Source organism: Meleagris gallopavo, chromosome 1, assembly GCF_905368555.1.
Source record: "Meleagris gallopavo chromosome 1, MGAL_WU_HG_1.1, whole genome shotgun sequence".
NCBI classification, from domain to species: Eukaryota; Metazoa; Chordata; class Aves; order Galliformes; family Phasianidae; genus Meleagris; species Meleagris gallopavo.
Genome location: NC_139404.1, coordinates 99,331,904 through 99,359,199, shown reverse-complemented (window position 1 = coordinate 99,359,199; position 27,296 = coordinate 99,331,904). Strand labels below are relative to the sequence as shown.

Genomic DNA, 27,296 nt, shown 5'->3' with positions numbered 1-27,296 from the left:
ATTATTCTCAAAATGTGAGATCACAAAGACATTTAATCTCTTTTCTATGCTCTTTTCAGAACTTCGGATAGTAAAGAAAAATTATTATTTCAGTAAAGCAATACATGCTGATGACTTTGCTTTACATTTTTAGCTCAGCATTATGATCTAAGTAACAGTCAGAGAAGTATTCATTTTTGATTTTGGAATAACAGTGTTCTTCAACCTACAAGAAAATGATGGAGTTAGTAGTAGGGTAGCGCTGCAGCTCTTCTTTGTCTTGGCAGTATGATCAGAGCTGTAAAGGGAGTAATATTCACAAGGCTTTCCTTTTTTTTGCCTGCAGTATTTCCCTCTTCCTTTTAGATTTAAATAAAAAGCTAACAAGTCAAAGCTATAAAGGCTTTACAAAACAAAATAATCTTTGAGTTCTGGTTATTACACAAACTCACTGGAACATGATACAAAATCTATGTATGTACTGTACATACTATTGAAAGTAACAGGATTTGGACTTATACATTTTGGCATTTATTAAAATACATATGAACTAAAATATGCACATAGGGTTTTAGTGCATATTAACATGATAAAAAATCCAAAGACCTTTTTCTCAAGTTTGTTCGTTCTAAAGAGAAGATTCTCCCAACTAATTTAGAGAGTAGTATGTAAATTAGTCAATACTAGCTAGGTTATGAAAAAAGTTCTACTCTTCCTTTGAAATAATTAAGAAAATTCTAAAAGAAAAAGTCACCTAGACTATAGATGTGCATCTCCATTAAAATATTACACGGATTCTTGATTTAGAGGTCTAATAAGAGATTAATTTTCAGAGTTGTAAGTGAGCATTTGGTAGCTTATCTAGGGAAGCTACCAGGTCTACCTACAATCCTCCAGCATGTACAAGTGTTCTCCTGTCTTGAAGGAAAAGGTTGTCACTTTAAAATGGAACAAAGTTGAATGTAGGTATATAAACTTTAACTGCCTTCATAAAATTAAAACTGTACAAAAGAGATACTCTGTTGGTCTTAAAATTTCTGATGCCCATAATGGAAATTTTGCCTTTGGAAAGGTCTTCAAACTCATGTGCTTTTCCTTTTTCTTTTAGGTTTAAATTTATTGGTGCTTTCCAAGCTGCTTCAAGGATTAAGAGCCAGAAAGATACAACCATTCATTCCCAAATGTTTCTGACTGATTTTTAAGTGAGTACATTTTTAATTCAGTCTTTTTCTTGCCAGGGTACAGAACATTTCGCTTATATTCTTATCTGCCAAGTTTTAAAAATGCTTGCAGGAATGCGTTGTTTTTGAAATGCATTCAATAGTTATCAGAAGACACACAGAAAAACAGATGGATTTTTGTGGAGATATGCATGCACACACACATACACAGGCAGTGCAGTCACAAGTCATTAGCTGAAAGTCAGGCCAAAATGTTTTTTCTTAAATGCTGTAATTCTATAGCATTTTCCTGTAGATTTAAACAGCAACTTAACAAGCCTCGAGCAGTGACTTACAGTTCTGGCTTAAGTACCCACTGGCAGCCTTTCTAGCTTAGTTAAATGGAAAGAGTCTACAGAAGAAAAAGAACTACACATTCCCCCAGGCCACCTAATTTAACTTTTACTGATGCAACTTACCTTTTCCTAGAATTAAGAAAAATTAAAAGAGGCCAACTGTTGACATTACCTTTGAGCTAACTCTGCCTATAAAATAGGCAGTTAATAGAAATAACAAATAACCAGGGATTTGCTTCAAATACGATGACTACTGACTTATTTTTCAAAATACTCAAAAGGTGGTATCTACAGCTGTTTCTTTTTTCATTACCTACAGAATTGCTGAGTAGAGTTCAAAAACCAGACAATTTACATTTGCAGAAACACATGGGTTACTGACTGTGTACTGAGGCAATAAAATGCCACAAATATAACTAAGAATTCAATCTGGTCTGAAGAATTCTGTTGTTTCTACTCAACTGAAACTGAGGAAGGAAGAAATCTGGTTTCGTGTTATGAGTAGAAGACTGAAAAATAGAAAACTGGAAAACAGACATAGAAGGGATATCTTTGACTTCAGAAATCTAAGGACTGAGAGACACGGAGAAGTCTGGAACAAAGATCGAAGTAGAGAATACTTAAGCAAATTAGACATTCTTAAGTCCATGGGCCTTTATGGTATACATACAAAAGCACTGAGGGAGCTCGCAGGTGTCACTGTAAAGGCATTCAGAATAAAATTTGAATGATCATGGAAAAATGCCTGATGCCAGCATAGTAAGGGAGGTGATTGTCCCTCTCTACTCTGCCTTTGAGAAGCTCTGTCTCGAGTACTACATGCAGTGCTGGGGCCCCTAGCTCAGGAAAGATGTGGAGCTTTTGGAGAGTGTCCAGAGGACGGCCATGAGGATGATCAGAGGGCTGGAGCAACCATCCTTCAAAGAACGGCTGAGGGTCAGTCTGGAGGAGACTCTGAATCTGGGGAGACTTCACTGTGGCCTTCCAATATTTAAAGGGAGATTATAAAGAGAAGGGAAATCAAATCTTTACATAGTCTGATAGTGATGATGGGAGGGAATTCACCAACAGGGTAGTGAGGTGCTGGAATAGGCTGTCCGGTGAGCTTGTGATTCCCCGTTCATGGAGGTGTTCAAGGTCAGGATGAATGGGGCAACCTGATCTAGTATTTGATCTAGCATTCAGCAACCCTGTCCGTGGCATAGCGGGTTGGAACAAGGTGATCTTTGAGGTCTTTTCCAACCTAAGCCATTCTATGATTCTATGACATGACTGAAGGAAAGGAAATATCACTCCTATCTTCAGAAAGGGCTGAAGGGATCTGTATGCTATTCGTGCCTCATCTTGATCCCTGGGAAGATGATTGGGCAGTTAATCCTAGGAACCATTTCTAGGCACATGGAGGAAAAGAAGCTGTTGGAAAGAGTCCAGCACAGGGCCTGTAAGAGGATTCAAGGGACTGGAACATCTTTCTTTGAGGAAAGGCTGAGAGAGCTGGATGTATTCAGCACAGAGAAGACTTAGAGGGGTTCTGAATGTGTATAGTCACTTACAGGAATGGTGTAAGAAGATGGAGCAAAGCTCTTCTCAGTCAAGGACAATACGAAATGAGCATACATTGAAACACAGGAGGCACTCTCTGAACATAAGGAGAAGCCTTTCTAATATGAAGATAACTGAGCACTGGACAAAGATGCCCTCAAAGGTTGTGTAGCTTTCATTCTTGGAGACATCCAAAAACTATCTGGACACAGATATCAAGGGACACTTGATTGTCCCTACTTAAGCAAAGGGTTTGGATAAAATGACCTTCAGAAATCCCCTACAACCTCAACCACTGTGTGATTCTGTGATCACTAACCCAGAGGAGACACAGGAAACCTTCTAGAGAAAAGTTAGGCTATGCTTCCCTTCAGAGGAAGGTAGATTTTGCCCCACGGTGCCTCTTCCTTTCCGAGTGGCAAGACTGAAGGGCGTGAGAGGCATAGAGGGCACCTGGATCAACAAAGTCTGCTCCCCAGTGACCCAGATGGAATAATTTTGAATTTATTTCAATTCTAAAAAGTCATTGAACTGTTTGGCTGAGAGCAACATTAAAGAAAAGGACATGTCCTGAGAGAAGACTGTAGGCATCATAGAAAGTTATTTCTATTTTTCTGTACTTAGAAATTTTCAGTCTCCAGAGTAAAAAGTACATTTTCCTAGCTTATATTCTAATAAACCACTGGATGTAGACTCTGACAGCCCAGATATAGCTGTGTAATAGTAAGATAAACATAAACACATTCAAATATGTATATATATACATATATAATATGTATAGTATTTGTATGAGCTATTTTCATTTTTCATTCAGCAAGAGATCACTGAAAAATCCTACCACTCCATTTCTCTAAATACTACTGACAAAAGCCATGTTTGGTGCAGAATATTAACTTAGCTGCTAGTGATGGTGAGAGAAAATATTATGTTTTAGCTTGTCCCTCTTCACCTATCACTGTATGATTTTAAGAATTATTGACAGATATACAATGCAAAAAAGTAAATATGTTCAGTACTATAACAGTCATGGTGTTCATAAGGGATTTAAACTTTTTCACGGATTCTAACAAAAAGAAGATCGCAACAGTTCACGCAGTATTAAAAGTTTTTTTAAAAACAGTACAGAGAAAGAAGTCGTTCTAAAGCCTTCTTACTGTTCTCATATACTTTTTGATTTTCCTACCATAGTACCGATTTATTAACCTACAATGCTGATGAAAAACTGTTATGATAAAACAAAATTTGCAGCCAGATTTAATACATACCGGACTTCTAGAGAAACAGCAATGATTGGATAAAAGTCTTTGGAAGACTGCACCTGTATAAATCTTTGCCACTAATTTCTGAAAACATGTCTAACATTTGCACAAATTATCCTCTTTTAACATCATTCATTTTATCTTTGTTTAAGTTTTGTTTAATATAGAACTGCAGATGTATTTTTAGGTTTCAATAGTAACATTTCTGAAAGATAGCTATGACTTGGACACTTTTATACCAGCTGTACGAGAAGAGAGGGTATGCATCTCTGCTCTGCTCAGAGACATTAAATGGAGCCACACAAATGGAATGGGCTGTGCTGTCACCTCTAGAAGCTGATGGACTTCATCTGCTTGTAGTGACACCTATTCAGAGAATTTGTTATAGCTGCAGAGGCTAGGCTATTCTGTCCAAAGACTGATAAATAGCTATGAGCTAAGGCACACAGCTTCTTTGAGAATGCTTTTATTTTTCCCCCACAAAATTAGAAGAAGATATAAAAGTACAGAGAAACTGAAACAAGATTTTCTAAAATACCACAAATCAGTGCTCAAAATCTGGTAAAGACTTCAGTCATAGGCAAGCACACTAATATTAGAGTTGCCTACAAGAGTGACCTGCCTACAAGGAGTGCCAACTAACAACCCTAGTGAAATACTGGAATACATAAAATACTACACTTAAGAATAGGTCACTCTTCTTTCAAAGTGTGATTCTTAAATACATACTCATACACTTAAGCAGTCAAATAGATGGAATTTCTGAATACAAAAATAAAAAAAGGTAGGAAGTAAAATTATATATATGGTTAAAATTTAGAGTAATGTATATATGTATATATACACACACATTAATGTATTTACACATACATTTATTTAAGGAAAAATGTTTTAACAAGTCCATCCACTGAGTATTTCTCAAAAACAGTGCAACATTCCAACCTTTTGGAAAACCCGGAAAATTTTATGAGAAGAATTATGAATTCTGAGGAACTAATCACAGATGTGAGTGATTCAGTGAATAGAGACAGTTTTATAGGCCTAGGCACAGAAATTACAAAATGAAGTATAGCTAGTTGGAGGCTGCCAAGGGTCAATCGTGCAAAAATTTAAAGGAATGTTAGTATCATTTACACATCTAACTGATGCCAATTTACAGCTAAGACTAATAGTGGAAGATTATCACATTGTTTTATTATAAAATTTGACTGTCAGCCAGGACCTGCTGGTCCTCATTCACACTTCTCTAACCAATTTAAGTTGTGGGTTCTGTACCCACAGGGATTACATATTCACTGAAAAAGAGTTTTAGCTTCCCGTATCTGCACTCAGGGATGACTTCTGACATATCCAATAGCACTTTGAGCATAATCAGGCTCTTTCTGCAAGAATCAGAACCGAAGTCTTATTTCATGTGATAACACCCATTTCCATGGAGAGGACAGCACTGATGGTTTGTATTAGCTTGTACACATTTGCAATGTAATATTATGTTAGGTATAGCTGACCACGATGATAATTCAGGACTCACAAAATTCTCCTGCTATGCCCATGAGATTGGGTACATAGGACCTACAGATACCTTGCTTTTGAATGACATTAAGAGCAAGACAAAAACAGTTCAGCCAGATCTGGATAGATACTGATGAAAACATTCATGAGTCTTACAAAATTTTCTAATAATCACATAAAGAATTAGAAAATTGAATCTCAGTCATCGCAAGCAGCTAAGAGAGCACAGGAGAGGGGATACAGATTTCATTCAAAATTCTGCCTAATTGGATTATTCCTTCTTTAGACCTAGCTGTAGATGCCTACATATAAGAGGTTTACAGCAAATAAATGTTGCATCATCTGAGTTGACTAACTGGTATCAGAAAGAACTGATCTGCTTTAATGAGCTTTTTATATACATATTCTATCACAGTTAATTTTTACTTTTGTAATAATATTATTAAGAGTATAATATTATGCAATTTCATAACCAGATAACCATACTGACTCATTAATGTGAATATTAGTATCCACTGATTTTAAGAATCTTTTGACATATTTTTTAAAATTGCTTACAGGATGTTCTTATGAAGAGAATTTCACACTCTTTCACACTTTGCAAAAACAGTTGTCAAGGAAACTAATTAGTTCCACAATCATAACTGCAGTAACGATTCATATAAAGGAGACTTGATGTTCAATACTGTAACGGATTTTTCTTCATAACTATTTTGAGGTTATGAGAGTGCTGAAAGGAAAATGCTCCATAACAGCTATAAAGCTACGTACAGAGAAAAATGTTCTGTATTCTCAGGATAAATTAAAAAAAGCACTTTTTACTTCAACATCCAGAAACTATTTATGTTACAATTTAAACAGGCATCTCATGATTCTCATTTACAGCAGCTGTAGCAATAACAGGGAATAATTTAAAGGTTAGAGATCAGTTGCAGTGCAAAAGAAGTTACATTCTGGTATTCCAATGAGCAAAACTAAAAAGACTTAAGTCTTTACTGAAGTAATGTTCTATTTATTTTTCTACTTGATAAGTATTATCATTTCCTTGGAGTAATCAGATTCCCCACATTTCTGTTCCCTTTTTTTTTTGACTGTGCAGTACAATTTTTAATTTGAATGACTGCAATCATGAAATACTGTCAGTTTAAAAAGAAGTACACTGACCTATGAAGGCCCTGAATCTCAATCAAGAAGCAAATCAACACTGTCTACAGCAATTTAATTGATAAGCTAGATATCATTTGCTTCATATCGTTTGCTTTATAAAAACTAAAATTACTCATAAAATATCAGAAATTACGACCACAACTTGCTTTTATTCTGAATTAAATAATTTACATTGTTACTCCAAAATATAACTTCAGAAGCACTAAAACTTGGTGAATTAGTTACTGAAAATCACTCATTCTTACCTCCTATTCAGTTTTCTTTTAAAAAGTTCTAAATCTTCCTATTTAGACACTTAGAAATATGAACGATGTATTTAGTTATTTCAAAGCTTGAAAATAGGCCAATTAGAAGGCTGCACGCTCACTGTACTATCACTGAGTACTGTTAATCAGTAAGACAATATCTAAATTACTCTCCTTGAAGTCTTAATTTCATCAGTCACTAAAATGAGTACCCTTGTTAGACGTATTCCTCAAAGCACATGCAGAGGGCTGGGCTGAAATAGAGAATTCTAACAAATAACTTCACTGAAAACAGGCATATATGGAGTAAGAGACAACTTAGAAATTGTAAAACAAATGCATCTTAAATATATTTCTTTTTAACTGTCATTATCTGAGTTGAAAATTCAGTGCTTGTTCTGTGAAATAATGTTGAAAATGAAATAATGTTACTAAGAGCAAAGTAGAAAAGGAAAGTCCCATTTAAGGATTTTTAACTGAGTTTTCTTTACTGATAACAAAGTATGCAGTCTCAAGCTTTGTCAGTTAAGGAAGACTCCAGTTACCCTAACAGACCATTCAACTACACACATTAACATACTATGTACTAAGTATGAGCAATTCAAAAAGAGAAAATACTCCAAAATCAGCTTACCTGTAATAATGTTGGGCTTCGGTGGCATGCTAAATTCGTACAATGTTGGTTCAGAAAAACCCAGTCTGTTTGCAGCTGTAATTTGTACTTCGTAACCCATGGTCCACTGAAGATGCTCTAAGATGATGTGGTCTCTACTACCCTGCACTTTTTTCTCTAGCCACTGGTCTTCCTTATCTTTCTGTAAAGATGCAAACATTAGTTTATATTCTCAAAATCTCTTGTTTGATTTGTCTAAACTATCTGACTACATGAAGTAAAAAAACTACATAAATTAATTTCCAAAGGTTACAGACTTTCGAATCATCTAATTTTGGAGTTCTGAATATCCAGGCTTTTTGTGATTATGACTACGCGTCATCATTCCACAATGTGGACGTAGGGATTTTGTCAGCAACTTTTTTTCAACCTTTTGGGTTGAATTTCTACACAAATATACATTTCAATTTAGGAAACAGGAGGACAGTTACATATAAATTTTGCTAAGAATAATTTTTGTTTATTTTACACAGATGTTGCAGTTACATTTTGCCAAATGTTCTTCAAGAGAACTTTCTCATCAAAACCATATTCCATATTCAGGAATAGCTCACGAATGCAAGCTATGCTTGTATTATATATTAGTTACACACTGAATACATAAACTAACTGTAGCAGTATATTGTACCATTTTGCAAAAGAAGCTGTAAGCAAAAATATAAACATTGTTAAAAACATATGCAGGTCTATGTTTACACTGGTGAGAGGATACATTTAAATCAGTCAGATGGTATCATACAGAAAAAAATGTTCAAGTAATTCACACAGTTATAAGACATCATTACACAGGGAACAACTGAGGCCTCAGGCAGCAACCTTAAAATGCATTTTATAAATTTGTAGTACTTACCTTTGCAATCTCTTCTTTTAGTATTTTTGAAGCATAATATATTTAAATTACTCTTTATACAAATGATATTCAGAAAGTAACTAATAGGTAAAACAATAAAATAATGCGTATTGGCAAACAGTAAGCCATCTTGATCAAAGGATTTTCAGTAACACTAAGAATTCATGCAGTCCTATTAAACTCAGATGTACAATGCATTGACAAAAACCATGGCTGAGAGCCAAATCCTGGCCATCCACCCCACACAGCAGTGCAGTCAATGGATACAGCTTTCTGGAAAAAAAAAAAAAATCAAATAGGGAGAAATGCAGCTTTTTGCTATGGTCCACCATCTTTCAGTAGCTTACATTTAGGCTCTTCACTGAAGCATCTTGCTCTTGACTGATACAAGTGTCCAAAAAGATAATACCTAAATTAGATAAGCTGACAGCCCAACCATGTTGCCTGTCTGTTCTTTTTGTCCTCAGCCTCCAGAAAATAGAGTGAAATACTGAACTCCCTTATATGTACTGCTTCAATAACTTATTTGCTATCAGCACTGAGTATGATGAGTCCTCCATACTGACTTCACCTTTTGTTCTGCAAGTTCATCAACACAAAGTAGTACTGAGATAATTAAAATACAAAAAGTTTCAGGAACATCTGTAGCAAGGTGAAAGTGGCTGCAGCATAGACCAATAAAAAAACATCAGAATGGTTGTTACATTACATATCAAGAAAAAAGACTGAATACGCTGGAATAAAAATAGTTTACACAACACAGTGAAAATAGTATTTTCTATCAGTTTTTTTTTTCAATTTTCTAATAAAGTTTTAATTCTCACAGATGACTTCTCTGTTCGTTATTGATATACTACTGCATGAATCCTTTTATATTTACATTCCACTGATTGAATCAATATATATTTTCACATCACACTAATTTTTCAATCTGTATTTTTGCGTAACATTGATAAAATATTAAGAATTAATATTGACTGCAAACATGCATGTACAAATACTCTGTAGTAATTATACTAGCAGCATTGTTGCATAGTACCATATTTCAGAGGCTGTTTAAATCTGAATTTGGGAAGAGTTAGAAAATATTAGAACTAATTTCCAAAGAATATAAACATGAGCAAATTAGAGGGTGCACTTGTGATCTTAGTGCATGCACACAGAGCTGTGTGAACACATAAGCAATTCAGAAGAAAATCAGATTCACAGGAGAAAAAAATAGATATCAAAATGGAAAATAAATATTCCAGCTGCTCATATAAACATGAGGTTGCTTCTGCAAACATAACATTAAGTGACAAAGCAATTGTTTCACAGTTTGGTCAGGGAAAGAACAATGAAAGAGCTGAAACATAACAGAATATCTGTGTGCTATGCCAGCGAAGTGACACCTTAAGATTAGTTGAAAGTGATGCCTACTAGATGGATTGAGATAAACGAAACAGGCAGAGTCCAAGCACTGAACTCAAAGGCATTAAAGCCTTTCACTAAAAGTGACAAACACAAGCTGAAAGAAAGAAGAAGAATGAAGGTAGTCTTCCAATGGTGAAAAGAGGAAGTCTTCTAAAATACAGTCTACTTTTGGCATTTTAAAGACTAAGAATAATGGCAATATCCTTCATTCTATTATTTCACATGCATTTTCAAGTACGTTTAAGTGGAGATCAGTAATGAGCCCAGATTAATTTTACTATTAGAGTAGGATTGGAAAGGGATGAGAACACAAATTTTGCCAGTTAAACATTCCTACAAATCTCCCTGTTTATGCTAAGACCCTTTAATTGGTAGCTTAAGGAGCAGAAAATAGAACTATGAAATATCACTTTATTAGGCTACTCTATTATTAATATTGCTTAAAATTCATAGGAGGCTCCAAATATGCATGGCGTTTTATAACAAATGCAAGGAACTTTGAAATTGTGAACTTAAGTCTAAGTTGAGGAGTGCTCTACTGTAAATGCCTTCAATCATTATTTACTATTTGCAATTGTATCATTAACATGCATTAGATAATCCAGACACTGGATATTTCAAACATTGGAATCAGATCTGCAACCACAGAGGTTCAACTGTTCCCTCATTTCTATTTTGTTTTGTTTTTATAATTCCAAAATACTTTTTCACAGAAGGTCACTGTCAGTGTGAGACTGACCAGTGACTGGCAATTTCTGGAGATCTTACTGCTCATTGCCATTACTCATAAACCTTAAATTCACACTGCTCTCATTCCTGCCCCAATCTTTGATTGAAACAAACCTGCTACAATGCCTCAGATTAAAGTCATTAAAAAATTACAATTATTTCTTAATCCTTATTTCTTGTACACTGCATTTAAATGTAAGCATTAATGAAATTTTTCTGTTAAGTATCTAAGAGCTAGATTTGTAAGACACCTGGGAGTAGCTTAAGCACCTAAATTACTTGACAAAAAAAAAAAAAAAAAGCATGAAAAAATGATAGCAGAACTTCAATATACTTGATTTCTTCTCAAAACTGAGGCCAGATCTGACAACGGTAGAAGTAAAGCGAAACACTTTTTTTGGGAACTGAACTATTTACTAGTCTAGAAAATAATATTTGTCCATTTAATGGTCATATTACATTGCACCTAAGATTACCTTCTCTGGAAACTTGAAAAAAATCTAATTAACCTCTTTCAATTCTTTCTTTTTTCCATCCACTCTAAACTGTTTGCACTGTAAATTCAGCTCAGAAAGACTTATTATGCTGGTCACTGTGACAAAAAAAGGGCAGGAGATGCCATACTATCTTGAAAGCGCACAGGAAAAAAATCAAGAAATTCTCAGGGAAGACAATCTGACAGTTCAAAGCAGTGACTTCACAAGAATTCAATACCTAAGGATGGTACTTTATAGGTCTGGGTGATGTTTTAGAAGAGGTAATAATACAAGATGAATGCTGAACAAAGAACAAAATGGCTGAAAACATAATGCTAAAATGCACAGAAAGATCAAGGATCTGGCAGGTAATGCGTAACTGAGATATAAAAACACATAACTGTTTTATAGCAGGAGTGAATGAGAAATTCTCTATTCTAAAATTATTTGTATTCATCTTGTACAAGTTTTTTCTAAAACACATAATAAAGCCACAATATGAACATGGTCATCCATCAACATAATCAAACACGACTGAAGCATACAACCAGAAATCATACAACCGCCAGTACGAAAATTCAAAGCATTAATAGTAACACTGTAACAGGTCAACACTACCAAAAGCTTTCATGCCTGCAAAAGCTAATTGCTCATGTTGTGTATCCTCCAGACATCATTAGGTGTGCTAAAGGAAAAAAGAATTTTTGTGCAGTCACTATTTCTCAAAATATGATTTTTTACTTGCCTTTACCTAAAAGTATGTAACCATAAAATATGGATATTTTTACTACTTTATTGTAATTCTAAGTTTCTACTGAAACCTGGAATGAAGGAGATACCCCTCCTACCATTTCTTCAGCTGACTGTTGGCATTCTGCACTTTGAACTACAGAAACAGAATTCCCTTTTACAATCACTCAGAAGCCTGTTTCAAAACTTCTCTTTTAAGCACAAATGAAATCCAATTTAAGATACGGTATCAAATTTATAACTGAAGACTTGGATTAGATCTCTTCAAAATAATATGCTGACATTTATTTGCAGGGAACATTAAGCACCAATCACAAATTCACAACTGCAACATGTCCAGCTTCAGAATATTCTCCACTGTCAAAATACACTCGAGCAACAAGCATGCACTTTTCCTTGTGACTGTGAATAGTGTAAACGACTAATCCTGTATGGTGATCAGGATTTGTTGGCATGCTGTTTCCGGTGTCTCAACCTGCTTAATACCTTCCATTTGCTGCTTTGTAGCCTGTCTTTCTCTTGCAGACGTGTCCTTTCACCCACCAGTCCTAAGCTGCTGTGGCAGTAACTCCTTGTATTCCAAAAGCTTTTTCCATGTGATCTTTATCTTCTCACCCTTCATCTTAGACTGTAACTCCATACTACCATCTGTTCCACGCTCCTGGATAACTCCTAGTTTACTGCTCTTGTACTTGGCAGGCAGCACAACAGATAACAGCCATTTACAAATCCAGCACACAGTTCCCCAGTAATTGACATGGATAAAGCTTAATGCCCATTGCCCAACACCAGCACCTGGACATGCGCACTCCAACCAAAAACAGTAGTGCCGTAACTGGGAATGAGAGAAGAGGTTGAATGGGTCCTCATTACAGTTAGCAAGATCTTCCCATAATAAGAATTAATTAATCTTAAGAAAGCAAGAGTTGGCAGAATGAAACAGATGATTTCCTAAGAAAAATAAAACTTACCAGTTCTTAGTTCTTAGACTCTGCTATAATAACTCTACAATGTAATCTTAAAGGCTGTTCTACTCCTTGTTTCAAGAAAATCTTTATAAAACCTAAGTATGAAGGAATTGTCCCCTAGTAAGACATGAACTGCTATGAAACAAAAAACAGGAATCCACTGATATGTAACTTGTTATCTAACATGCTCTTTATACTTGCAAGCAAATTCACTGGTCCAGGCACTAGTAATGAGGCTGGCAAGAATTATAGGAGAGCCAATTAAATATGACCAATGGGCAAGACAAAAGAGTAGCAGTCAACAAATGATTTAGAACTTTAAATAGCATCCATTCATTCTGATTAAAACACCAAAAAAATACTGTGCTATTTTTTTGTTTTAAGAAGACCTTTAATTTAGTCAAACTGCTTTTTTAATTGAAAGCATAGGGAGATATGGATTTCAGCTCCAAGTAAAAGCTATCTCCTTCTGTAACCTATTATGTTTTCAGTTAGTGCTTAAACTGTACATTTATCTTTCAACAATAAACACAAAAAGTGAACTTCTATTCTATAGTGGTGTACTTTAGTCAAAACACTGGGTTAATCGTGTTTCCGAAGTTATTCACAACAGATGCAAAAATCACATTACCAAAATCAGAGAAATAGATTAAATTTCTCAGATCACATGTATGTACAATATCCGCACCTTGATTGTAAATTTATTTAGCAAATGATTTAGGAAATCACTTTACATGCCAGTCTTAGCACATGGATAATCCTAGAGCTACCATCAAAAAGTTGTATTATAGAAAACATCAGGAAAGATAACAGAAATTACTGCAAAATCAGGTGTTGACTTATCCTTTCTGGCAGTGCTAAAACAGGTTCTGCATTTGATCTCTCAAGGCTTTCTAATTTCCACGAAATATGGTCCTCTCTATTTTCTGTTAAATGTCTTTAAATACCTGGTGTTGTATGTCTAATCTCTTTCAGACTCTTGAAGTGGACATATAAATCTGTGACTATACTCTGTTAAAATGTTTTCTTACTGGGTCTGGTCAAATAAGCATGGTATATGCTTATATGTATATGCTTTCTGAAAGAATAGAAGGACCTTAATAGAATATGAACACTTCTGAATTAATTTCCTTGCTTTTGCTAGTTATACAGGTACTTCTTCAATGCAATCATTTTTAAACGTAGCTTATTAGGCTACATTTAGAATTTAATTTATTTAATTTAATTATTTTAATTTATATTTTAGCTACTTAAATATAAAATATATACACTTCTCAGAAAAAAATATAGAAGATTTTTCTTTAAAAAAATTGTACACTGCAAGCAAGTCTGCATTCTAAACTTGCCAGGTTTTACAAGAGACCAACAAATGAGACTCTTGTTGACAAAAGACCAATGAATTCTCCATGATGTGTCTTAAATAACTGATTTGTACATTGAAACTCCAAAAGTCATAGCAATTCGTAAATGATTTCATTTTGATATTTTAAATCGAGCCTTGGAATATATAGAAAGATTAACTAATTTCTTTTAAACTGAACATGAAACACTGAAATACAGCATCCTATCTCCGGGATGCCATCTATCAGTACAGATACAGTTGTAACATGAAACTTCTTTTTCAAACATCTTTTAATTACGTAATTTAAGGTCCGCTGATTGACTGCACCTTTGAGAGCTGAACATTCCTTATTTACCACGTAACAAGACTGAGAAAAGAGCTTTCTTATTAGAAAGAACTTTCAGTTATACCTTTAGGAGGAGCAGGGTGTTTTTCTTTCATTCCTGTTTTTCTTTCTTTTTAATAATCTGGCATTAGTAACCTAGTCACAAAAGAAAACATACTATACTATATTTTAGATTATTTTTCTTCTTTTCTTTTTCTATTATACAAACCATTTTTTTAATGTTTCAAATAACATAATCAATCTTCTCTATGTCAAGAGATATAACTAAGCAGATCCCACCTACTTTGATTCACTGAAATACTTACACTTCTGTATTTGACAATGTATTCCAAAATGGGGGCACCTCCATCATCTTGTTTAGTTATGCTAAGTTTGAAACTCTTTCCACTTCCTGGTTGTCCATGAATTGACGGTGGGCTTGGCTCGCCTAAATAAAGAAAATAAAGTAAATAACTTTAAAAAAAAAAAAAAAAAAAAAAAAAGCAATGACAGAAACCTTAAATTACAGCTGGGAGTTCACCCATAAGATTATTAATCAAAATCTTTAAAATCAGCATGATTCTTTCAAGTATTGCAAAACATCCTTCATAAGTGTGCCAAATGTTTTGCTTGAAGTATGTTCTAAACTAGATTATTTCACCCAATGAAACAAAATGATATCAAGTAAGTCTAAGGTTCTTTGAGACTTTCTGACTTCAATATTTTCAAATGTAATTTACATCAGAAATGACTTAGCCATTAATACAATAACTGTGCCAAGACAACATTAGATACTTTTAAAATAGACTATATTAAGAAAGAGCATGAAGAAAAAATTTCAAAAATCAGAAAGTTTTCTCTGCAATGGGAGGACAAAAATAAAATTGAAGAGTTAATAGCTAGCTTTAATTACTTTTCTAATGATATTTCACAGACCAACTGTCATTTCTTTATGCAATGCCTACTGTAAAGTTTTATATCCTAAATGAACATGTCGTAACTGTCTCCAACTCAAAATATATGTCAATTTCCATTCACGCAGAGGTATCTTGTTAATTTCAAAATATTTATAATATTAGTTATATTTGCATTTATCTCTTGTTAAGGAAAAGAATAATCTATTTAAATCTCAACGGCGATTTTCCTAGTTTTCTCTCAGTCAATGTATGTGTTGGTTCTGTCAAATCCTATCACTTTTCTATCAGGTATAATGTGCCATATGAATAACAGCAAACTGTTTTATCATACAATATATTTGAAATATGCATGTGCTTTAAACAGAAAGAAGTTTGAAAGCTGACAAGTGACTTGTTTTGGACAGAAAACCCTTGTCAATGGGAGTATAATAAAACAACACAAATATTTTGTGGTTTTCGAAGCTGCTGCATTTTTACTGTTCTTTACTTACAATTTTGCCTTTTTAAAACTAATTTGGGGAAAATATTTTTCACTGTTAACATCAGGATTTCTTGCTAATAAATTTTACCACAAACATAGAAATGTCTTTGCATCATATGTTATTTCCGTGTAATCACAGTTAAAACAACGTATTCTGGTTATTTGTCTATAGTTTTTGTTTTAGGCATTATAGCTGCAAAACTTGTGGAAGTGTTTTTTGCTGGAGGAATGCCTCTGGAAAGGGCCTGTTCATTTCTCACAGATGTCTGTAATATTCTGTGTAAATGAGAAAACATCCTTAAGTAGTATCTTTCATGCTTCGTGCTCTAGAACATAATATGAAGACTTGTCTGAAGACAACTGGAGAACTACTCCAATTTAAGTCAATTCATACTAATAAGTGGAGAGAATAAGAAGAACATAACACAATTTCAGAGAAACAATGTAGAGAAGACTGATGTTATACACTGGGAAACAGTCTATATTATCTATGGAAAATCATAGTGGAAATTATTAGCTGATATGAAGGCAACATATTCTAGTGAATGTAAGTATTTACATTTCCATTTAATCACACAGGTATTACTCACGGACAGGTAAAGTCTGAAATATCTCGATTTTGCTATATTCTCCTTGCCCTTTTCCATTTACAGCAGCTACTTTGATTTCGTATGTCGTATTTGGTTCCAAATTGCTGAGAACAACCATTGCTAAAGAAAAGGAAAGAAAAAATACAGAAAGAAAAAGTAATAAGTTTTTTGGTTTTTTTTTTTTAAAGCCAGGTGATTTCATAATTTACTTGCTTTACCTGCAACTAAGAGTCCAATTTTCAGTTTAATTTCAATTACAGTGGTTCCAAAATTAGCTGTCTTGCTTACTTAGTCCCATTTTTGTGTGCAAACATTGTGACCGAATAATTTATGCTTCTGGAGGAATTTAATGCCAGTGATACAGAAACCATAGGCAATAATTAAGGAACTTAATAAGGGTTTGTTGTTTTGTGTTCAGACTGTGAGCACAGGAGGAACGAGTCTGTATCCTGCATGGCAATGGACATCTAACACACATTCAAGCCATCTTCATACAGTTCATGACTTGATATTTCTGTCAAGTCATTATTTTTTACATTATCTGCTGGACAGCAGAACCAATTTGTCTACTAGAAGCTGGGCAGCTGCATCTACTGAATGCAGCAATGTGCACATCAATGCTGAATTACTGACAGTTTAAGCTAACATGACAGGTGTTTTATGATGATCAGAGGAAGAGTTCCAAGCTATCTACTAAAGACCTGAAAGTGAATTAGGCATATCTGTAGATACTCAACAGGTGGTGAATGGAAATGTGTATTAAATTATAACAAAAAAAAGTGATGTGGGAAGCAAAAATGTTTGAATTTCAGACTTAAAGAGGGTTTTCCTGTAACGTTAAAGACAAAACAATCCCTTCCTCACTCCCCAACTAACTTCAAAGAATGACTGAACCATTTATGTTGGAAAAAATCCTTTAAGATCAAGACCAAATTTTGTATTATGCACATCAATTAAGTACCATGCTTTCAGAAATCAAGGCTGAAGCCTTGGCAGCAGAATTTCACATAGCCTGAAAACATCTACCAGGAAATGCCATCAGCAGCAGAAAAAAGGACACAGAATCTTGCCCAAAAAATATCGTATACCTCTAAGAATACTGCAGTTGATGATGTACAGCAGAAAATCCACAAACAAAATCCAGAAAAAAAAAAGGACCCTCTACATGAATTCAGTATTGTACATTACCATAATAGGGTACATATACTGATACCAGTATCGAATATGCACCTGGAAACATAGATCCACAAAGAGTTCTTGGACCACTACCATGTCTTTGCATGAAAGCTATCTTTTGCTATCTCTACATAAACTGACAGTTTCTTGTTTACCAGCTCTGTAGCAAGCTCTCACAATGTAAGATTCATTCTAAGGTACGGACATACACTGGATGGACTTTAGTTGAATCATAAAATCATAGAATCATTAAAGGTGGAAAAGACCTCTAAGATCACTTAGCCCAACCATCAATCTATCACTACCATGCCCACTCATGTTCCTCAGTGCCACATCCACAAGGTTCTTAAACACCTTCAGGGATGGTGACTCCACCACCTCCCTGGGCTGCCTGTTTCAGTGTCTGATCACTCTATCACATAATTTTTTTCCTGATGTCCAACCTGAACTTCCCCTGGTGCAACTTGAGACCATTCCCTCTAGTTTATCACCAATTACCTGGAAAAAGAGGCTGACCTCCACCTTATTACAACCTCCTTTCAGGAAGCTGTAGAGAGCAATGATGTCTACCTCGAGCTTCCTCTTCTGCAGACTGAACAACCTCAGTTCTCTCAGTTGCTCTCCATAAGACTTGTGTTCCAGACTCCCCTCTGGCTTCGTTGACCTTCTCTGGACATGCTTCAGGGCCTTGATGTCTTTCTTGTAATGAAGGGCCCAAAACTGAACACAGTACTCAAGGTACAGCCTCAGCAGTACTTGCTGAAATCATAAATCAACGACTGAGCCTATCCAGATCTCTCTGCAGAAATTCCTTCCCTTGGGTAGAGAAACATTTCCTCCCTATTTAGTGTTCTCTGCAAACTTACTTATGGTGTACTCAATCCCCTTGTCCAAATCTGATGATAAAGATATCAAACAGGACAAGCCCCAGTACTGGCTCCTGGGAAACACTACTCATGACCAGTTGCCAGCCACTCACCACCACTCTCTGGGCCTGGCCATCGAGCCAGTTTTTTGCCCAGTGAAGAGCACACTTGTCCAATCCATGGGCTGCCAGCTTCTCCAGGATAACTATGTTGAAGAATATCAATAGTTATTTTGCACAGAAAAATGGGGCCAATATCATCTAACAATAAGCTACAGAACTCCAGTGTCCTAAGAAAGAACCAGTAGAACCGGTAGTATCTTTCCCAGTCTCTACTTAGTCTACATTGCTTGTTTTTTTTTTTTTTTTTTTTGTTTGTTTGTTTGTTTGTTGTTTTTTTGTTGTTGTTTTGTTTTTTATTATTTTTTTCATTAGAGGAGTATTTCAATAGTTGCTTTAAGTTTGCTTTTCAAGTTTTATACCTGACACTCTTTATACCTAAGAGAGTCAGCATTCTTTTTCTTTTACTCCAGATTTATTAGAATTTCTATTACTTTTGTTTGTGCAGCAGACAAACAGAGGTCCCATTATAAGTGGAGCTAAAGGGATCTAATGAATTTTGGGAAAATAGTAACTTCCAAATTTTGTACTTTATTATGAGCACTTCACACAAACTCGCTACTGAAAAACAGTAATCATTTTATTATAAACAAAGCAGTACCTCTTCCAGCAAACAATAATTTTCAAGAGATTTAGAAGTATCAAGTATAACCATTTTGGAAATAATAAAGTACTATCAAGAGAATAAGAATAAATTCAGAGAAAGATTATGATATATAACTTTCAGCTACGGTAAGATGAAATTTAAAATCTAAACAAAGCAGTGGCAGCATTTGATTTGTCTTTCAGCCCTGATTACTTTCCAAGGCTGAATAATTTCACTGAAAATAAACCTTAGGGCATACTAAAAATTAGTGTTACTGTAAATGTTTTTAAAATTTAAACAACAGCAAAGCATGGCTATGACTCTACGCTTAATGAAACACGGATGTGTTAACTACATAAAACCTAAGGATCCAATTCTAGAAACACGTGAGTGACTCCTGGGGCCTATATAAATGAATAAAATTTCTTATGTATGTAGTATTTAAAGAATCAGTATCTAGTTTATAATCCCCAGAACAACACCATGTGTCTGGATACAATGACTCTTACCAATACGTTTATTAAACTGACACAACAAAATCTGATAGCATCATATACCCTCAAAAGCTAGAATCTCTTAAGTATCAGTGATGGCATAATGTAATAGCAGGAAATTTATAAATATCTTCCAGGAAAGCAAAGCAAAGAGCCATTACTCAGCAGAATATTTAAATAAACAAATTATAAAAGAAAATCTAGAATAATAAAGCAAGATTAAGTAACCTTCCCAAATTACACTACAATAATACAAGTCTTAAGAGTAATCTAAGATTAACTAAAATTTTGATAGACTATTAAGTATTTTACATTTTTTAAAATAGTTTGAGAATGAAAATAAATACTTAATACAATAATTTATTTTTTCCCCCCAAGTTGTGTATCTGTTAGCAAATCAGCCTATTCATCTTTCTTTATGCAAATAAAACTCTTACATGAGCCCACAGCTGACAGTCCTGGTGACAATGGATATTCTGATTACAGTTTTCAATTATCATTGACGTTATTACCAGTAAAATTTTAAATCACATTCTGAAGCAAATATAGGAATTTCACTTTCAGGATATGAAAGTGAAAAAAGTAATTCATTGTATAGTATATGCGTGAATGATGCCATTGTATGAATGATGTTCATTGGCATACGTTAAGTCCCAAAGAATTGAGATTGCTTAAGCTTATTGAGTCTTTCTACTTGCTTCTGTTTTTATATCGTTTTCTTAATCACAGTATCAGCATGCTTAATCTGAAGCACTCTATTTTTAGAGCAATTGATTTTGCTGGGATTATTCACAAAGTAAATGGCAATTTTGAATAGTAGACTTGGCAGAACTACTCCAAACAGAACTACCTCTTGCAGGAAATCATGACATAACAAATTACCAGTATTATTTATTTTCTTACACTATATAGAGAGTTTTAAACATGTTATGAAAGGAATACTCTTTCATTTTCATAGTATATAATTTTAAAAATCCAGAATGACCACAAAAAATTAAAACTTATCAAATAATAAAATTCATATCAACCTATTCTGTGTCAAGAATTCTCAAGCTTAAGTAGTATTTATGTCCTTACTTTTCCTTATGTAGTTTTCTAATTTGCAAACAAATCTGAAACATTAAAGGATGAATGAAGTACAAAAAAAAGTCATTAAAAAATAGGCATACTAGACAGGTAAAAATTCAGAACTGAATAGTTAAACTATTTCAAATGCTGACTGTATACATTTCAGCTAGGAAAGCTTTATTGTAGAATATTAAAATTTAAATTATTATCAACATGAACTGTAGGAAAATAACATCTGACGCAAGATTCACTGTGAAATAAATTGTATCATAAAGCCAAGTTAGTAAAAACAAGGTAAAAATCACCAGTTGCTTTTCTAGTCCAGAGGTAGGATGTTTACATTACCTTACTTGTGAACAATGACATGGGAAATGGTTTGCACACTAAACTGTCTTTTCACCAAAGGAAATCTAGCTCAGAAATCTTCTAAGGACTGTTACATATTACATAAACCATCACAAAAGTAAAGAAGGTTAAGGATCTAATAGTGCAGTTACACTACACTAATCCCAAAGTAGATCTTATATGAGGTTAATTAACAGACATATTGTATCAATACTCACTGGAGAGATACTTGTTGAATAGAACAAAGTTCTACTCCTAGTCCTGATTTTAATCCCTTAAGGATGTCAACTCTAACTGAAGTAGAACATAAATTTGTTCTGAAACAAAGTAGCTGATACAGGTCAATGTTGAAATATCATATTCACTCATAAATACTTCAGATAACAGCAGCAGTGCAATATTTCTGCCAAGGAAGCATTACAGATTCTAGGATGGGTTTTTCCTATTTCTTTCCTCTTAGTCTGAATCTCCATTACCTACACACACTGAATATCTTGCAGCTTAGTAAGTGGAGTGTTTTTATTGCAAAATTTTGTTGATCCTTTTACGCATTTATGACAACTCTCAAGGAAAAACTATGTTCCCTGCAAATACCTGAATCTCTTTCAGAGAAAAAAATGAATAGCATTTTTATGGAGCTTAAAGCAGTTTTCTCTTTGCAGTGACAACACATTTTCTTTTAAGGACAGAAGAAATGGATGCTGGAGGGGAGCAGAATGGAACTTATGGTAGTAGTACATGTGAGCAGAGCAGTGAGGAACCTGTGGTAGAATAGCATTAAGTTCAGGTACATGTCAGGTAGGACATCTTCTTGTGTAGATGTCGCACAGGACCTTTGTCTGCCTGGGATGAGCAATATGGCTTCATGTAGTGTATGCACAATAGGAGGAGTAAAAAGCTGTTTTTCTATCTGAGGCTTACAGAGTTAGCTGACAGAAATGATGGCCAAATGAAGTTAGAACTTGCCACTGGTGGAGAAATACAGGAAAAGCAACATAAGTGTTTTTGCTACATAACATGCAACATGTTTATTCATAAGCAAAAAAGTCACACTGCTTCAGCTCCATCTGTCTGCCTTGCCTGAAGAACAATCAGTTTTATAAATACTGATTCAACATCTGTCCATAAATGTCAGAATGCAATTAACATAAAGAAATGAACTTCAATAATGAAAACATTTCAAGTTGTACATTATACGAAAATAACAATAGTAGCCAATCCTACTGCTACAGAAATTATTGATATAATTTCCGTAAGTATGTACGGAGACAGGATCAAGCCCTAAGCTATATCCTCATATGTGTACTCAGAAAAGAACACAATCATTTTAAAAATCAGAGAGAATGGCTTTGTCATAATTTTCCATCCCTCTTGCATTGTAATATATAATTATTGCAATCTTTTGCAATAAAGGTTGCAGCCGCTTAGTTCATTTTGAATGTAAGTAATCAACTGTGAATAAAAATATGTAGTATTGTACATCATACATATTTAATATAATTAATAGTGTTCAATATCATTACTAATTTCATTAGAAGATAGTTCACAGTAGTTGATATAAAAACTTCATTTTAAAAAGCAATTTATTATCAGTCCCAAAAGCACAATGACTCTGTTAAGCTCCTGTTCTGATGTCTTATTTATTTTTACTGGGCAGGATTCTGAGGTGTCAGGTGTACAAATTAAACCATGAGTAACAACAGCTACATACAGTCAACTAAGAGATTACTTTGGTAATTATTTTAATTGAAATAAAACTAAGAAGTCGAAACAATCTAGTGGGAGAATTATAGTTATAAAATGTACAATCATATATAATGAAAATAATATTAATGAAATATTAATGAAAATGAAGTAAGCAATTACAATGCTCCTAGTAAACGGCATATTAGTGATCTGACAACATGGTTTCAAATACATTGAATCAATATGAATTCAGAAGAAGGATTTTGTCGTTTTACATCACTTACACGGTAGCAGTGAACAGGTTATGTTTAGAAGACTTTATAATTCCATATTAATTTTCTAGTTTATTTATTTAAAAAGCAACTTCCTTTCTGTATCTAATCTAAATCACTTTCATATTTAATCTAAATTGCAGTGTAGCACAGTTTAGAAAAAAAAAAAAAATATTAAGAGAAGCATTCCTGGAACAAAACCAATTACAGAGATAGATCATTATACCAATAAACTGCTCACATAACCTGTTTCAAAATAGAAACGTACTTCCATGAATTGCTTCTCAAATGATGCATTTACACAAACTAATGTTAAACAAAAAAAAGAGAAGCTACTAACTGAATGAAAATTTTTCAAGCTATAAACCTATGAAAGACACTAATACTCCCATTTTTAAAATATCCCTTATTTTTTATATATATATATATATATATATACACTTAAATTATTGTGTTACATAGAGAATGTTTTATGAACAAATTATGCCACTTGCATCACCACTGCTCACAGCCTTTTGTTCCATCAACAATCCTGTGCAACTAGGATCTATCTCTGGCAGATTTTGGCTCTTCTCACCAGTAAAATAGAATTTAGATTCTTTAGATTTTTAAATCTAAGCACATTCTAACCTCAACAAAACTATGCCAAGTATACTTTCATTAGGATAAAATCTGTCTAAAATACTTTGTACTCTCCATTGCTTTCAAGGTATGGTAAAATCCTTTTGGATTACTAACAAAATATCTCTTGCAGAGTGGGTACAGTTCCTTGAGGTATTTGTAGTTCAGTTGTTCATTATTTCAAGTTTTCTTTGTTGCTCTTTTCTCTAACAACAAAGCTGCAGATGACTCAGATAATAGCATGCCATACCCCATCCCAAAGGACAGGAATGCATAAAACCAATATTTCTGGCCTACGGGAACTCTAGTACATTGTGGATTCCGAGTGTTTTTTTTTTCTTGCTTTCTATCCTATGTAATTTCAGCCTCCTGTATAATAAATATGTGACTGATAACTCCCTTTCTCCTTCTCTGTGAGTACAGGAGTCAGACAGAATAAATAATCTCAACTTCAAAATTCAGCTCTCTATGCATAGTTTCATTCATTTGTCCACTCTTCACATCCAAGAATTAGGCATGCTATCTATATTAAAATAATTGCATTATTCTACATTAAATTTGCTGGAAGAAAACTGTTTTCACTCCAAGTTTGGAATAGTTTTCTTATGCTACATGGTTTACACTTGAATGAAACAAAACATTTTCAATTTTTCATTAAAACATGTTGTAGAATGTTGCTCAAATATGGAATCAATATCTTTGGTTAGATCATATGGAAGTAGAAGGTTTAGGATTAAGTTATCTACTTCTGTTGAAAGTAATGCCTTCTATTTATTTCCATGGAAATGACACAAGAGCCCTATTTGAGAGCAAATTCTCAGCTACAGAGAGAACAGTCACCACCATTAGGTATGCATTTTCACCAGCAATGAACAAGAGCTTCCATGCCTTTGTGTGCTCCTTGAAATCTGCACCAACGGAGGTGATCCACTGCCACTGTTGCCACTGTTGAAACACACCATCTACTACCTCACAGTTCTTACATCTATTGTTTGGTCTCCAGAAACATTTAGAAAGTGTAAATGAATGTCAGTGGGTGCAATTCAATTCCTCAGTAAAGGAAATCACTTCCATACCTTTGCTTTATATGCACTTCCATGTCAGATACCATTTTGATGTTCACCCATGCAGGCACTAATATGATACTCAACAGAAACCTCAGTTGGATATAAGATAACTAAAGGACTTTGGGGCAACACTTGGTGTCCAGGAACAATAAGAAACAGGAGAGGATCCAGCAGACAGCAACCAAGAACAGCCTAGAACATGAGTGACAAGATGTTGAGGCTTATTTGGTCTGGTGAAGAGGCCAAGGAGTGACACACAAACAGCAGTGTGAGACTCTTCTCAACAGTCAGAAGCTGTAGCTTAAGCACATTCAAACTGGATATTTGAAAAGCTTAATCAATGGGAGAGTAATGAAGCACTAAGCAGATTTCACCAAGCAAAGAGGTGAGGAATCTTCCTCTTGGAGGTTAGACAAAGCCACGCCTGACCTGATCCAAAACTGGCACTATTCCTGCTTCAGGCAAGAGGCTGGACAAGATTATATAAACTTAGGAAGTATAACATCTTAGTTCTTGGAGTCCAGTTTTCTCTTCTGCTATAAAACTATCCTTCATTTATTAATGCAAGGATTTTAAAGCCCACAGATTGAAGAAATAGGTTATCACATGCAATTAAAATGTTTTACAAGACAAGAAAACAGTAGAATAGAGTGGGGATTTGGACTGGTACTTGGTATTCCCCTACTCATGCAAAAAGAAGGTATTGTTCAAAATGCTTTCTAACATATTACTAATGTTCTCAGTACACAGGCATGAAGGTTCATTATCAAATACTTATGACTGTTGTTACTGCCATTATAATTGGAGAAATTACATAAAATTCACATTTACTGCTAAATATAACATCCTATGAAGTTAAATCTTTCTATGAATCAAATTTACTTTCTGTAGGTATTAATTTTAAAATTCTTCTATAATAAAAATTTCTACGACACTGATGCAGGATTGACAGTGTAAACACACAGAGACAACAGTTAAGTCCTTTAAAGTAAGTAGTACTTTATTGAGTTAATATACTATACTGCATTATGCAGTAAAGCAGTAACTGTTAATCTCATTGAAGAAGAGCGATTAAGACCTTTGTTAAAATAATTTACATCATTTCATTTATCCCATTTTTTTTTTTCCCATTACGAATGCCCTTCAAGGCTAAAAGCAATGTTCTGTGAGACAACCCAGAAAATAAAAGAAGTTCCTCTAAGGATAAAAGGAAATCCCACTGATTATGAGACTCTAAAGTTGTTAGACTTTTTCTAAGCTTTTAAATGTCTGTTATGTATTCTGTGTTTTATATCAAGGCTAGAATCAACTCTGGATTAGGGTGAAAAGCTAAAGAACAAAAATGTTATTTCAAACAGGTGTTTTACAATGATTTTCACTACTGCAAGAAAGCAGCCTCAAGACTGTCACGAATACAATTTCAACAATTCTAGCATGCTCTTGCATGCAAAGATAATTTTCATTCATAGATTTTCCTCCTTGTTTCCATCCTACTCTTTCATGCTATGCTTTCCAGCTTGCCAAAAGAGAATGAAAAGAGCAGGGAGAAGAAAAGTGACAAAAAGCAGTTTCATTTAATGATACCATAAAATGTAACACATATAGGCTAAGCTATCTGTTTTGTTGCCAGCTCTTGTGCATGATAGAAGGAAAACTCCATTCAAAGTTACTCTGTCATTTGATGACCTTGACAATGCTTGAAGAATAGTCTGTCCTCCAATAACACTTATCCAGCTTATATTACAAAATGCAGATGAAGTTTATATGCATAAATATTCCAAAAATTTACTGTACCTTTCTGTAAGCACATTGGCAATGTAAACTGGATGCAAATGAATACAATGCTGATTTGAAAGGCAAAATTTGCAGCTGCACCACGTGTCCCACTTATCAGCTATTCATTTCCAATATTGCATTGCACAACACTTTTCTTAATGAGATTTTACGCTTAGAAGCCAGATCAGCAAGACCTGTACAGTGGATCAGCATGTTCGCTGCAAATCTACTTGAGAGTGCACCATCACAGAAAGCTTGAAAAGGTCTAAATACAGCCTAGGCAAGATTTATCAGCAAAGCAGGAAAAAAATAGAGGAACATCAGGTGAAAAATATTTGGAATAACTGATTCTCCATTTAACTCTTTATTAAATACATTCACTATGTACATCTTCCAATGAAAGCGGGTGAGGGGTCTGGTGCACAGGCCTTATGAGGAATGGCTGAAGGAACTGGGATTGTTCAGTCTGGAGAAGAGGAGGCTCAG

At 34.3% G+C, this 27,296-nt stretch overlaps 1 protein-coding gene across 1 annotated transcript in view; it reads right to left on the bottom strand.

Annotated features, from left to right (window-relative positions):
- Positions 1-27,296, bottom strand: part of NCAM2 (neural cell adhesion molecule 2) — a 260,302-nt gene that overhangs the window by 29,912 nt on the left and 203,094 nt on the right. Inside the window, exons 13-15 of the mRNA XM_085241440.1 lie at positions 16,735-16,854; positions 15,073-15,194; positions 7,855-8,035 (exon numbers count right to left, since the gene is read on the bottom strand). Coding sequence (XP_085097566.1) covers positions 7,855-8,035; positions 15,073-15,194; positions 16,735-16,854 — 423 coding nt within the window. The remainder of the gene's footprint in view (positions 1-7,854; positions 8,036-15,072; positions 15,195-16,734; positions 16,855-27,296) is intronic.